General features: G+C 43.0%; 1 protein-coding gene across 5 annotated transcripts in view; it reads right to left on the bottom strand.

Annotated features, from left to right (window-relative positions):
• SMG7 (SMG7 nonsense mediated mRNA decay factor) overlaps positions 1 to 12,698 on the bottom strand; it is a 176,294-nt gene that overhangs the window by 52,253 nt on the left and 111,343 nt on the right. For all 5 annotated transcript variants that reach the window (XM_030207405.1, XM_030207403.1, XM_030207401.1 and 2 more), the window contains exons 12-13: positions 12,329 to 12,389; positions 10,210 to 10,329 (exon numbers count right to left, since the gene is read on the bottom strand). In XM_030207405.1, coding sequence (XP_030063265.1) covers positions 10,210 to 10,329; positions 12,329 to 12,389 — 181 coding nt within the window. The remainder of the gene's footprint in view (positions 1 to 10,209; positions 10,330 to 12,328; positions 12,390 to 12,698) is intronic.

The following is a 12,698-nucleotide window of genomic DNA, read 5'->3' on the forward strand; positions in this document are numbered from 1 at the left end:
CTCTTGAAGAAATGTCAAAAGCTTTCTGAAAATCTAGATGCACTGTATCAACCAGCTCACCTGTATCAACATATTTATTCACACCTTTAAAGAAATGAAGCCAACTGGCGAGGTAAGACTTCCCTTGGCTGAACCCATGCTGACTGTCCCATTAAGACATATTTAGTTATGTGTTCTGTAATTTTATTCTTTATAACAATTTCCACTATTTTACATGGCACTGATGTCGGGCTTACCGGTCTGTAATTTCCTGGATCACACTTTTTAAAAATCGGAATTACATTGGCCACCCTCCAACCTTCAGGTACCATGGACGATTTTAATGACTAGTGACACATTACTAACAGCATGGGTGCCTTCCTGTCCAAAATGAGTATGCAGAATCAGCAGTATAGTTAAAAAGCTTAAGAAATTCAACTCTTAGGGGCAGTGGGAGGGTCTTGCTATCTTTGGAGAACACCTACTACAGGTGAGTAACAGCTTTCTCTGAGGACAAGCAGGACATCACTTACCACATATGAGAATGCCTAGCTAACACACTCACCGAAAACAAACTGTCAACAGGGGACTTGCCAATAGGAACCAACCATACTAGAACATATATTCGTTCCTGTGGTGCAAGTTCAGCCTGGAACACAATAAAAATGGGCCTAGGAGAGTGGAACTGGACTCTAGACTCCAAACAAATTTTGCAGAACTGTCTGACCGAACCATGTTGGGTTGGTAATCCTGCTCAAGGCAGTAGCGAAATGTGTATGTGTGGACTGAAGACCACGTTGCAGCCTTGCAAATCTCCTCAGTGAAGGCCGACCTCAAGTGAGCCATCAACGCACTGCCTGATGCCTCCTACACTGAGCTGTGACATGACCCTCCAGAGTCAGCCCAGCCTAGGTATCAGTAAAAGAGACGTAATCTGCTAGCCAACTGGATAAAGTGCATTTACCGATGGGTGCCCTATTCTGTTCAGGTCAAAAGAAACAAAAAGCTGGGTGGACTGTCTATGGGCTTTAGTCCACTACAGATAGAAGGCCAAGGCTCCCTTTCCCAGTCCAAAGTATGCAGCGCGCTTTCATCAGGATAGGCATGATGTTTGGGGAAAAATGTTGGCAGAACTATTGACTGATTAAGGTGGAAATCAGACACTACCTTTGGAAGGAACTTAGGGTAGGTGTAGAGGACCATTTGTGATGAAACCTTGTATAAGGTGGACCAGCTAGTAGGACATGTAGCTCAACGATGCTGCATGCTGAAAAGATCATCACCAGAAATAAAGCCTTCCTTCCAGGTCAAGAATTTCAGGTGACAAAGTGACAAGTGGCTCAAACGGAGCTTTTATCAGCTAGAGGAGGATGACATTGAGGTCCCATGACTCAGTGGGAGATCTGATTGTGGGTTTTAGCAAGAGCAAAACTCTCATAAAATGAACAACTAGAGGCTGTACAGAGAGGGGCTTACCATCCACACAGTGATGGTAAGTGCCAATTGTACGGAGGTGAATCCTCAGAGTAGGTTTTGAGACAAGACTCAGAAAGGTGCAGAAGGTAAGCAGTTTTTGTGTACAGGAGGAAAAAGGATCTAAGGCCTTGCCCTAACACAGACAGCAAACCTCTCCCATTTGATATTATATGATCTCCTAGTGGAATCTTTCCTGGAGCAGGACTGAGGAAACACCTTCATGCAGTTGGAGAGACACTGGCTCTATGCTCTCAGCATTCAAGCCGTAAGGCTTGGACTCCATGGTTGCTCGAAGACAAGCTCCTGAAGCAGTGGTAACCATATTTGTCTCTGACAGAAAGGAACAGTGAGGATCATGGTTCCTCGGTCCTGCTTGAGTTTCAGTAAAGTCTTCCCTACGAGATGTTATCAGATGATACACATACAGACGACCCTTTCCTCAATCTAGAAGAAAAGCATCTAATGCTAGACTGCTGTGTTCTTTCAACCTGGAGCAGAACTGAGGGACTTGTGATTGAGGTAAGTGGCAAAAAGATCGACTAAGGGGGATACCTCACTATCGGGAGATCCACTGAGCTATGCCCATGCTCAGAGACCACTCGTGCAGTTGGATCACCCTGCTCAGTCTGTCTGCCAGGCATGTGACTGAGTACCATACCGTAGCTGGAGGCCCAGTACTACATCCTGACCACTTCCTGACACAAGAGATATGAACTCGTACCTTCCTGACTGTTGACATAGTACAGTAAAACTGACTGTCTGGATGAGAATAATTTGGTTAAACAGCCAATCCCTGAAACCTTTAGTTTTTTCCAAATGGCTCACAGCTCCAGGAGATTAATATGAAGTTGACTCTCCTGAGTGGACTAGTGACCCTGAGTGTGAAGCTCATCTACATCAGCTCTGCAGCCACGTCTGCCATTAATGTCTTGTGTACAGAATGAATTTGGAATGGGAGTCCCAAGAATAGATTGTACTGAACTGTCCATAACAGCAATTTCTGCAAACTGGGGATGATAGAAAACATTTGCTAGGTTCCCCAAAGTTTGACATCACTGGATAACGACGGTCCACTGCGTCTCTCTGAAATGGAGACATGCCATGGGTGTGACATGCATGGTGGAGGTCATGTGGCCCAACAAATTCAGCATCTGCCAAGCTGTGACCTGATGCTCTTTCGGACCTGTAGGGTGATGGTGATCAATGCCTTGGCTCTGGCGTCCAAAAGACAGGCCTGGACTTGAATCATTTTGAGCAGGGCTCCAATGAATTACAACTGCTGAAAGGGGAGGCAAGACTTTGGGTAGCAAATAACCAACCCTAGTAGCTCCAACACCTGAATGGTTCTCAGCACTGTTTCCAGAGTTCCTTCTTTGGATGTGTTCTTGACCAGCCAATTGTCCCAAGTAGGGAAAAGTGCATTTTCTGCCTGCATAGGTACGCTGCCACCACACAAAGTACTTGCTAAAAACTGAGGCAGCAAAAGCGAGGCCAAAGCGGAAATCTCGGGCCCTTGCTGATTTCTTACACTTTAAGTTCATGCTGACCTCCTTCCAATCTGCTCTTTTACGTGCCAAACAGGATTATTATATCCAACTGACCAACTCTCTTGGCTCTAATCCTCGACTTCTCTTCACCACATTGAACTCTCTCCTCAAGGTGCCCCCTCCCCCAACTCCCCCTTCAATATCTCCTCAGAACCTTGCTGAATTATTTCACAACAAGGTTCAAAGATAAACCTTGCATTCTCTACCTCGCCACCTCTCCCTCCACTAGTCCGTTCCCCTCTCTCTCCTTCCCCTCATTCCCTTTCCTCCTTTCCTGAAGTTACTATTGAGGAAACTACACTTCTCCTTTCTTCCTCAAAATGTACCACCTGTTCCTCTGATCCCATTCCCACCCACCTTCTTAATGCCATCTCTCCTACTCTTATTCCTTTTATCTGTCACATTCTCAACCTCTCACTTTCCACTGCGACTGTCCCTGCTGCCTTTAAACATGCTGTGGTCACACCTCTCCTTAAGAAGCCTTCACTCGACCCTACTTGTCCCTCTAATTACCGACCCATCTCCCTCCTTCCTTTTCTCTCCAAATTACTTGAGCGTGCTGTTCACCACCGCTGCCTTGATTTTCTCTCCTCACATGCTATTCTTGACCCACTACAATCTGGTTTTCGCCCTCTCTACTCAACCGAAACTGCGCTTACTAAAGTCTCCAATGACCTATTACTGGCTAAATCCAGAGGTCAATATTCCATCCTCATTCTTCTTGATCTTTCTCCAAAGACTGCAGGAAAGCATATGTTCACATCTGGGAGTCCCCTACCTATCAAGCTGTCCAAAACAAAAATGAGATACAAAACAGAACATGCCTGCAACTAGGAGGGACAAGAATTTTTTAAAATTTAATTACATTTTGTTTTGTGGATCAACCTGCAAAAGAAACATAATGGGTCTGGGGGAAGGAGTTGTATTACTGACTCCAAACAAATGCTGAAGGACCACCTGACAAAAACAACTGTTGCACTGGGACTCTTGCTCAAGACAGTAGTGAGATATAAATGTGTGGTCAGAAGACATCATCACAGCTTTGCAAATCTCTATGGAGGCTACTCTCAGGTGGGCTACCAACACAGCCATGACTCTTACGAGCCGTGACATGACCTTCCAGATTCAGCCCAGCCTAGGAATAAGTAAAGGAGATGCAATCTGCTATCCAACTGGATAGCATGTGTGTACCGATGGCAGCCCCCATCCTGCTGGGGTCAAAAGAAACAAAACGCTGAGTGGACTATGGGCTTTAGTCTGCTCCAGGTAAGTCAAGGTTCTCTTGCAGTCCAACGCGAGCAGTGCACTTTTGCTGGGATGGGTTATGTTCATTCTGAGTGACCACTCATAAGGTTGTATTACCCTGCTCTGTCTGCCAGAAAGATCTTCCCCATCAGGTACGGGCTCTGAACATCATGCCATTGCTGGATGCCCAATGCCACATTCTGACACAGGAGATATGAGCACATGCCTCCCTGCTTGTTGCAGCCTGATGTGTCTGTTTGAATGAGAACAGTTTGACATATCACATTTCACATCAGCCGATCTCTGAAAGCCTTTAGAGCACTGCAAATGGCCCAAAGTTCCTCAAGGTTAATGTAATGTTGAGCCTCCTGGGAGGACCACTGACTTTGGGTGTGCAGGCCATCGACATGAACTCCCCAGACCAGGTTGGACGTTACCCGTCATCAATGTATTGTGGGGTGGAGGAATTTGGAATGAGAATCCCATGGTCAAATTGGATTGAACTATCCACCAAGACAGTGAAGGAGTGACAACAATGGCATCACTAAGTTCCCTGTCGCCTCAGACCACTGGGAAGCTACAGTCCACAGGGCAGGCCTCAAATGGAGGTGTGACATGTATGGTCAAAGCCATGTGGCCCAGCATCTCAACATCTGCCCAGATACAAACTTACTGATCTGGAAAAAAGTCTAGGCTTCAGCTTCATCTAGCAGGGCTCCTACAAACTCCAATTGTTGTGTAGGAAGGAGATGGGACTTGGAATAGTTTATGATAAACACTAGCAGCTCCAACACCCAAATAGTTTTTACATTGATTCATAAGCTCCTTCCTTTTAATGTGCTCTTGACCAGCTAATCATTCAGCTAGATAAACATGTGAATCCCCAGTCTGCTTAGTGACACTACAACTACTGGAAGATACTTTGAACACTCTGGGGGCAGACATGAAGCCAAATGACAGTTTAGAATCAATAGCAATATAATTAGTCAGAGTTATCAAAGATCTTTGAATAGGAGGTAACAATTTTTAAAAGGATAGATGCTGAAAAGACAAGGAGGACAGCATTATGTTTGTTTATACTTCAGTAGCTCCAGTCCTGGTGCTGGAATGTTTTCTGAAAGATGTAGGTTTTCAGGCCTATCTTAAATTTCAGGAACGGAGAGATAATGGCAAATTATTCAATAACGAGCGACCTGTAGTGCTAAACAGGCTTGTACGAGTGAAGTCATATTGGGTTCAACATTCATTCCATGGCAGAATGGATTCTGAGCCACTCACAGCTGTGGGCTGACCTGACCCTGGATATTCAGTGCTGGGGCATGCGTGTCTCCCAGTGATCACCCAGAAGTTAACCAGGCACCGGCTGATATTCAGACTAGTGCCCGGTTAACTTCACTGCAGAAGTTAGGACAACCTTTTTGCTATCCTATCTTTGTGTGGCTACTTAGATGGTGAGCGGACTGAAAATCGTCTCTAACTGGCTAAATAGATGCTCCACCCATATTCTGCCCCTGCCTGTCCCTAACCTAACTAGTTAGAAGATGGTGGTTAGTGGCAATGTTGAGCAGCATTAACCGATTAAATGCTGCTGAATATCAGGTGCCAGGTTGCTCAGCGGGGTTTAACTAGGCAGGAGCCTCTTCTCTCCGGCTGAATCCTTTTGAATATTGGGAGGATTTTATTTGGTGGAATGAAGAAACTATCAAGAGGTGCTGATTCTGAGAGCAAAGCATCTGGTCAGCTGATGAGGGATGACATGGTCAAATTTACGGATTCCTGTTAGGAGTATTTTTTTTCCAATATGATTTTGTTGTTATATTAAATAATATAACAAGAAACCATGGGGTGCATTGGGAAGGGCATGGGTGGGTCAGGGGCATTCTCAAAAGCTGTTATAGAATTCCAAGGATCCATGCCCAAACTTGCATGCTAGGATTTGCACTAGGTTTCTGCTGGCATTAAGTCCTCATGCCCAAAGTTGGGCATGAGAATTCCCACTAGCCACTATTCTACAAAGTAAACTCATCACAGAGCACACTTTATAGAATAGCACTGAATACTGATTTTTCAGCGCCATTTACTGAATCTGGCCTCTTATTTCTTCATCAGTCCATTTTTAACTTTTAGCTTTTCAATCTTATTTTTAAAACTTCATCATTATTTCAATATATATTGAGAAGACACTTATCTTCTAATTAATTCCAATTAGTATATCATCATTGATGATAGGTTGAAACCCTCTGCTCAGTATGCGGTGGCGGCTAAGAAAGCAAATAGAATGTTAGGTATTAGGAAAGGAATGGAAAACAAAAATGAGGATGTTATAATGCCTTTGTAGCCATGGTGTGACTGCACCTAGAATACTGTGTGCAATTCTGGTCACCGCATCTCAAAAAGATACAGTGAAATTAGAAAAGGTACAGAGAAGGGCAATGAAAATGATAAAGGGGATGGGACGACTTCCCTATGAGGAAAGGCTAAAGCAGCCAGGGCTCTTCAGCTTGGAGAAATGATGGCTGAGGGGAGATATGATAGAGGTCTTTAAATAATGAGTGGAGTGGAATGGGTAGACGCGAATCACCTGTTTACTCTTTCCAAAAATACTAGAACTAGGGGGCATGAGATGAAGCTACAAAGTAGTACATTTAAAACAAATCGGAGAAAATGTTTCTTCACTCAACGTGTAATTAAACTCTGGAATTCAATGCCAGAGAATGCTGTAAAAGCAGTTTGCTTAGCGGGGTTTAAAAAAGGTTTAGCCAGCTTCCTAAAAGAAAAGTCTATAAGCCATTATTAAAATGGACTTGGGGAAATCCACTGCTTATTTCTAGGATACACAAATTCAATCAGACCACGAATGCTTATTATGGTATAAAATTAATAGGCTGATAGAGGCGTCTCATATCTGAATGGAAGCTTCAGAATGTATGCTCCCTGAGCGGCTATCAAGCCAATGGGAAATTATAATCATTGACCACCTCCAGCCAACCAATCAGTGCCTAAACATTGCTGATCCTCAGCGAGTATCAAAAAACCTATCACCGATTATATTTAATAACTATGATAACGATACTCAGTATGTATACATATAGAAAAAGGCACTGTTGGTTACAAAATAAACATTATCATAAGGTTGACGTATAATGCACTAAATTAACTTATCTTGATGGTTCTGGATTATAAAGGCCATCCAACAGGGCCAGAACTCATTCAATTGTATCGCCAAACTGAGACCTCCGGAAAAGTTAGCCCGACAGGACCCTGTTTCGCGGTCTACTGCTTCTTCAAGGGCAAACAAATCTAACTTTCACCGTCTGCGGCATCAGTTCACCGCAGACGGTGAAAGTTAGATTTGTTTGCCCTTGAAGAAGCAGTAGACCGCGAAACAGGGTCCTGTCGGGCTAACTTTTCCGGAGGTCTCAGTTTGGCGATACAATTGAATGAGTTCTGGCCCTGTTGGATGGCCTTTATAATCCAGAACCATCAAGATAAGTTAATTTAGTGCATTATACGTCAACCTTATGATAATGTTTATTTTGTAACCAACAGTGCCTTTTTCTATATGTATACATACTGAGTATCGTTATCATAGTTATTAAATATAATCGGTGATAGGTTTTTTGATACTCGCTGAGGATCAGCAATGTTTAGGCACTGATTGGTTGGCTGGAGGTGGTCAATGATTATAATTTCCCATTGGCTTGATAGCCGCTCAGGGAGCATACATTCTGAAGCTTCCATTCAGATATGAGACGCCTCTATCAGCCTATTAATTTTATACCATAATAAGCATTCGTGGTCTGATTGAATTTGTGTATTTTTACAATATTGATTACAGACACGGTTAAGCCATTTGTTTTTGCTTTTTGATTATTTCTAGGATAAGCAGCATAAAATGTATTGTACTGTTTTAGGATCTTGCCGGGTACTTGTAACCTGGATTGGCCATTCTTGGAAACAGGATGCTGAGCTTGGTGGATCTTCGGTCTGTCCCAGTATGGCAATACTTATGTACTTATGACGTGGTACCGGCAGTGGTGTTTCCCTACTTGAAATCTGAGATACTTCCTGTGAGTGGGATGTGGGTATAGGCATCTTTTAAGTCTAGAGAGAAAAGCTAATTGTCCTCCTGAATTATGGGAAGTGGGGTGCCAAGGAAACCTTCCTCAACTTCTGCTTAATTAGGTACTTGTTCTAGGTCTAGGATGGGATAAAATTCTCCATGCTTCCTGGGAAGTTAAATCCCATCTCTTTTTCTCACTGGTGGCATGGGTTTGACTGCTCTGACCTGTAAAAGGGATTCCCAGTGCCAAGAGCAATTTGGGGGGTAATTTGGAGGGATTTTCCATCAATGAAGGGTGTTGCCCATCCAGACTATTTTGAGAACCCATGGTCCGAGGTTACAAGGGGCTAACCTTGCTTGGAAAATATTCAGCCTCCGTCCTACTGGTAGGACATCCAGAACAAAGACTTTTATTGCAACGATGTTCTCATGGAGCCAGCCAAAAGCCCATCCCTTGCTTTGACTGAGAAGTCGGCTGGGACTTCTGAGCTCTCAGATGGCACTGTCGGATACGGGAGTTCTGAGCTGGCTGGGATCAGAGAAAGGAGTGTACCTCTGCCTGGGTAAGTAGATGGTCCTCTGGTTTGGAATCAGAGGATACCCAATGCCAATGGGCTCTATCGATGCTCGATGTCAAGGAAGGAGGAGAGCCCCCTCAATGCCGACGCACCCCCAGTGTCCAATGCAGCTCTGGAAGCCATAGGGACTGATGCTTCTGATGAAGTTTTTTTTGTTTTTTTACATTTGTACCCCGCGCTTTCCCACTCATGGCAGGCTCAATGCGGCTTACATGGGGCAATGGAGGGTTAAGTGACTTGCCCAGAGTCACAAGTCGTCAATGGACTGGTCTTGTCACCACCAAAAATAATTTTGCACTACTGTTCAACACCTAATGCTTCTCGAGGAAAGCTGTGAACACAGTTTGTACAAAGAAGGATAATGAACAGGTCCCAGCCATGGCAGACATAAAGAATGCCACAACTGAATACTTTTTAAAACCACTTGGGGTTTTCTGGGACATGGTAGGAAAAGTAGCGGTGCTCAAGGCTTAAGATGGTCGGGGAGCTGTAGAAAAATAAGGGAAAACTTAAAGTGGAATAAGGAGGATCCTGGTCCCAAATGAGGAAGGGGAAAAATGGCACTGGAAACAGAAAAGCCAGGTGAACTTCCTATGAGAAAACAAAATGGTGCCCGTGAGGGAGAGCAGACAAACATATCCTCTCAGCTACTCAGAAAAAGAGACTACCCTGATTTCGTATGGCGAAGGTGATCCTACCACTATTAGAAAAAGAATACTGGGCTGTATAGACCTTTGGTCTGACCCAGTATGACAATTCTTATGTTTACTGTATGCAAATATACCTCATGTATATTCATTGTGTAAATCCTGAAAACCTGAGAATTGATTTAGGGACCCAGATCTAAATTATATGCTACTACGCTTTGGTGTACTTGGCTGGAACTGGGAGACAGGCTTGCTTACAGTTTCATATTTACAAGCAGTGACAACTTAGAATCCCTAGACCCTGACTTTTGCCTTTTTGCTCCACACACAATCACATAATACTACTAATACTATAAATCATACTGGAGAAGGCAAAAGATTCCCAGTCTCAGTTCCACATAAAGAAAATCATTCCTATCAATGCATCCGCTGTTGGCCCACATACTATTTAAGGGAAGAAAAGAGGTAAATATGGATGAGAAACAGATAAAAGGAACAATGAACAGTGCCAGCCTTACACACAAAAAGCTGTTATTCACATATGGCTCTAACTTTCAGTCCTTACAGATTTATGTTTTATGCAAAATGAAGCCCCGCAAATAAGTCTCTGCATATGGCTTTGTATCCCCCACAAGTTGATTCTGAGGGCCTAGGGCTGAACCAATATCAAGTACCTGGGATGGTTCTCTGCAATCCACTTGCCCGTAGAGACCAGCCGTTGTGGCCGGATTTTCCGGTGCTGCATCTCTTTCTCTCCAGTAATTCCTTGATGACCTTTGGAGAAATCCAAGTTCCTGATATGTAAGAAAAAACAACATTGTGAATAAATTTAATATCAGATTGGTCATGGATATAACAGATAAGCGCATAAGAAAATCATGCTATCATCATTGCTAACTCAAAATCTGTATAAAACAATGCAAATAGAACCGCTCATAAAAAAAATTCTTCATATAGTGCGGCCATTGCCAACCCAGTCCTCGAGGCACACATAGTTCCATTGAGTTTTCAAGATATCCACAATGAATATGCATGAGAGAGATTTGCATATACTGCCTGAACTGCATGCAAATCTAACTCATGCATATTCATTGTAGATATCCTGAAAACCCAATGTGATTAGGTGTGCCCCGAGGACTGGGTTGGGAATGGCTGATATAGAGTTTAGCAGTTCATTTTTGAACAAATTTCTTCAGGTTAAACAGGAGTATAAGACATTGAAAAGTAGCTTGGCGCATCACAGTACAGCATTTAAGGGAGTAATTTTATAATACATTTTTCACAAATAAAGCAAAAGTTTACACCAGAAAATGGCTTATAAAATTATGCACTTGTACACACACAAAAAGTAAGAGCGCATCAAGATTACACCTACTTTTACATGATTCACAGAAGTTTGGATAGGGCTATAATGCATATCCTTTACTACTGACTCATGTGGTGTTTGCTGCCTCTTGAATCCTAATGGACTATATGGAATCTGTCTTCTTATTACATGAGGCATAAAGAGGAGGGGGATCTCCTATGTTTTCTCTGTGCTTCATTATGGATGATGTCATGCAAGGGCACTATTTAGGCTTCCTTAGGGGGCTAGAAAATTGGTGATGTCCAGCCCGTGCGCCTTGAGCTCATCCTCATTTTAACAGAAATAGACTGTTTTATATTTTACTTTATTATATTATACTGTTTGGTATATGAACCAAAGTAGTTAGGTTGCTTGAGTGGGCCTTTAATGCTTCACTCTCTATAAGGGAGACTATTACTAAATGATGTATCCAGTCGGTCCCTATGTGAAGGAATTAAGGGAACTTAGAAAAGTTCTCTGGCTCAACAGAATGACCTAGTTTGACCTAGAATGACCACCGCCAACTCCAGGCTCCGCCCTTTCTGCCTCGCCTCACCCCATGCATGGAACAAACTCCCCAAGCCCATACGTCAGGGCCCCTCCCTCCCCATCTTCAAATCTCTGCTTAAAGCCCACCTCTTCAATGTCGCCTTCGGCACCTAACCTCTACACCTCTACCCAGGAAATCTAGACTGCCCAACTTGACATTTCGTTCTTTAGATTGTAAGCTCATTTGAGCAGGGACCGTCCTTCTTTGTTTATTTTGTACAGCGCTGCGTAACCCTAGTAGCGCTCTAGAAATGTTAAGTAGTAGTAGTGTTTTTATTTATTTTTTCATCTACATACTTGGGGGAGACCTCAGAGGACTAGATATAGGTGATGTGGTTCCTCTTCACACCTGGGAAACACAGGCTGGTTAGTCTGATCTCAGAGATTAGTAAATTATTGGAATCCCTGTTGAAACAGATAGGACATTTTTGGGAACAGAATGGGTTGCAGAATCTGAGGCAGCATGGGTCTACTAGCAGTAGGTCTTGTCAGATGAATCTAATCAACTTTTTTGACTGGGTGACAAAGCTAGATTAGAAGATATGATGCATTTGTTTTCGGTAAGGCTGCCTTAGGTATTTGGCTTAAAGCAAATGAGTTAGAAATTGGTTGAGTGGGAGATGACAAAGAATAGCTACAAATATAATTCACTCTAAGGAAAGAGGATCAATCTTTGGTTTGGGTCTTTTCAACATTTTTGTAAGCAATATTGCGTTTTTACAGATATCAAAATCTACAAGAGGGTAGACATATTGGAAGTTGAACCTTATTTTCCATCTTCAATTCATTGTGTGGCTTTGAATAAGATACTTAGTGGAGAACGTCCTTTAATTATTTTTCAATGTCTTTTCCACCTACCTACTGTCCAAGTCTAAAAAGGAACATTAACAGATTCTCACCGGAAAGCAGGTCTCAAAGCCAGGAACCCCTGCAGCTCAAACTCCTCTGGGAGTGGTAACACTAGAAAACAAAGAGAAGATTTTATTAAAGAGAACTTGATATACCAACTAAATACACATGGTGTCACTAGGCGGTTTACAATAAAAGACAACTTAAAGCAGGAAAAGAAATATATTAAGAGGAAAGGAAAGCAATAAAAGACTAAAGAGGAAAGAATAGAGATCAAATCACAACTCACAGTCTGATGGGTTTACCACCACACCCAGTAACTACCAATCATACAAACAGTTTCCCTCACAGGCCTTGTCTCTCAAGGACTTGAGACCTAAGAAAGATGCAGAGACAGACCTAGTGCCTCCACTCAACAAG

This window comes from Microcaecilia unicolor, chromosome 6 (genome assembly GCF_901765095.1).
Source record: "Microcaecilia unicolor chromosome 6, aMicUni1.1, whole genome shotgun sequence".
Classification (NCBI taxonomy): domain Eukaryota; kingdom Metazoa; phylum Chordata; class Amphibia; order Gymnophiona; family Siphonopidae; genus Microcaecilia; species Microcaecilia unicolor.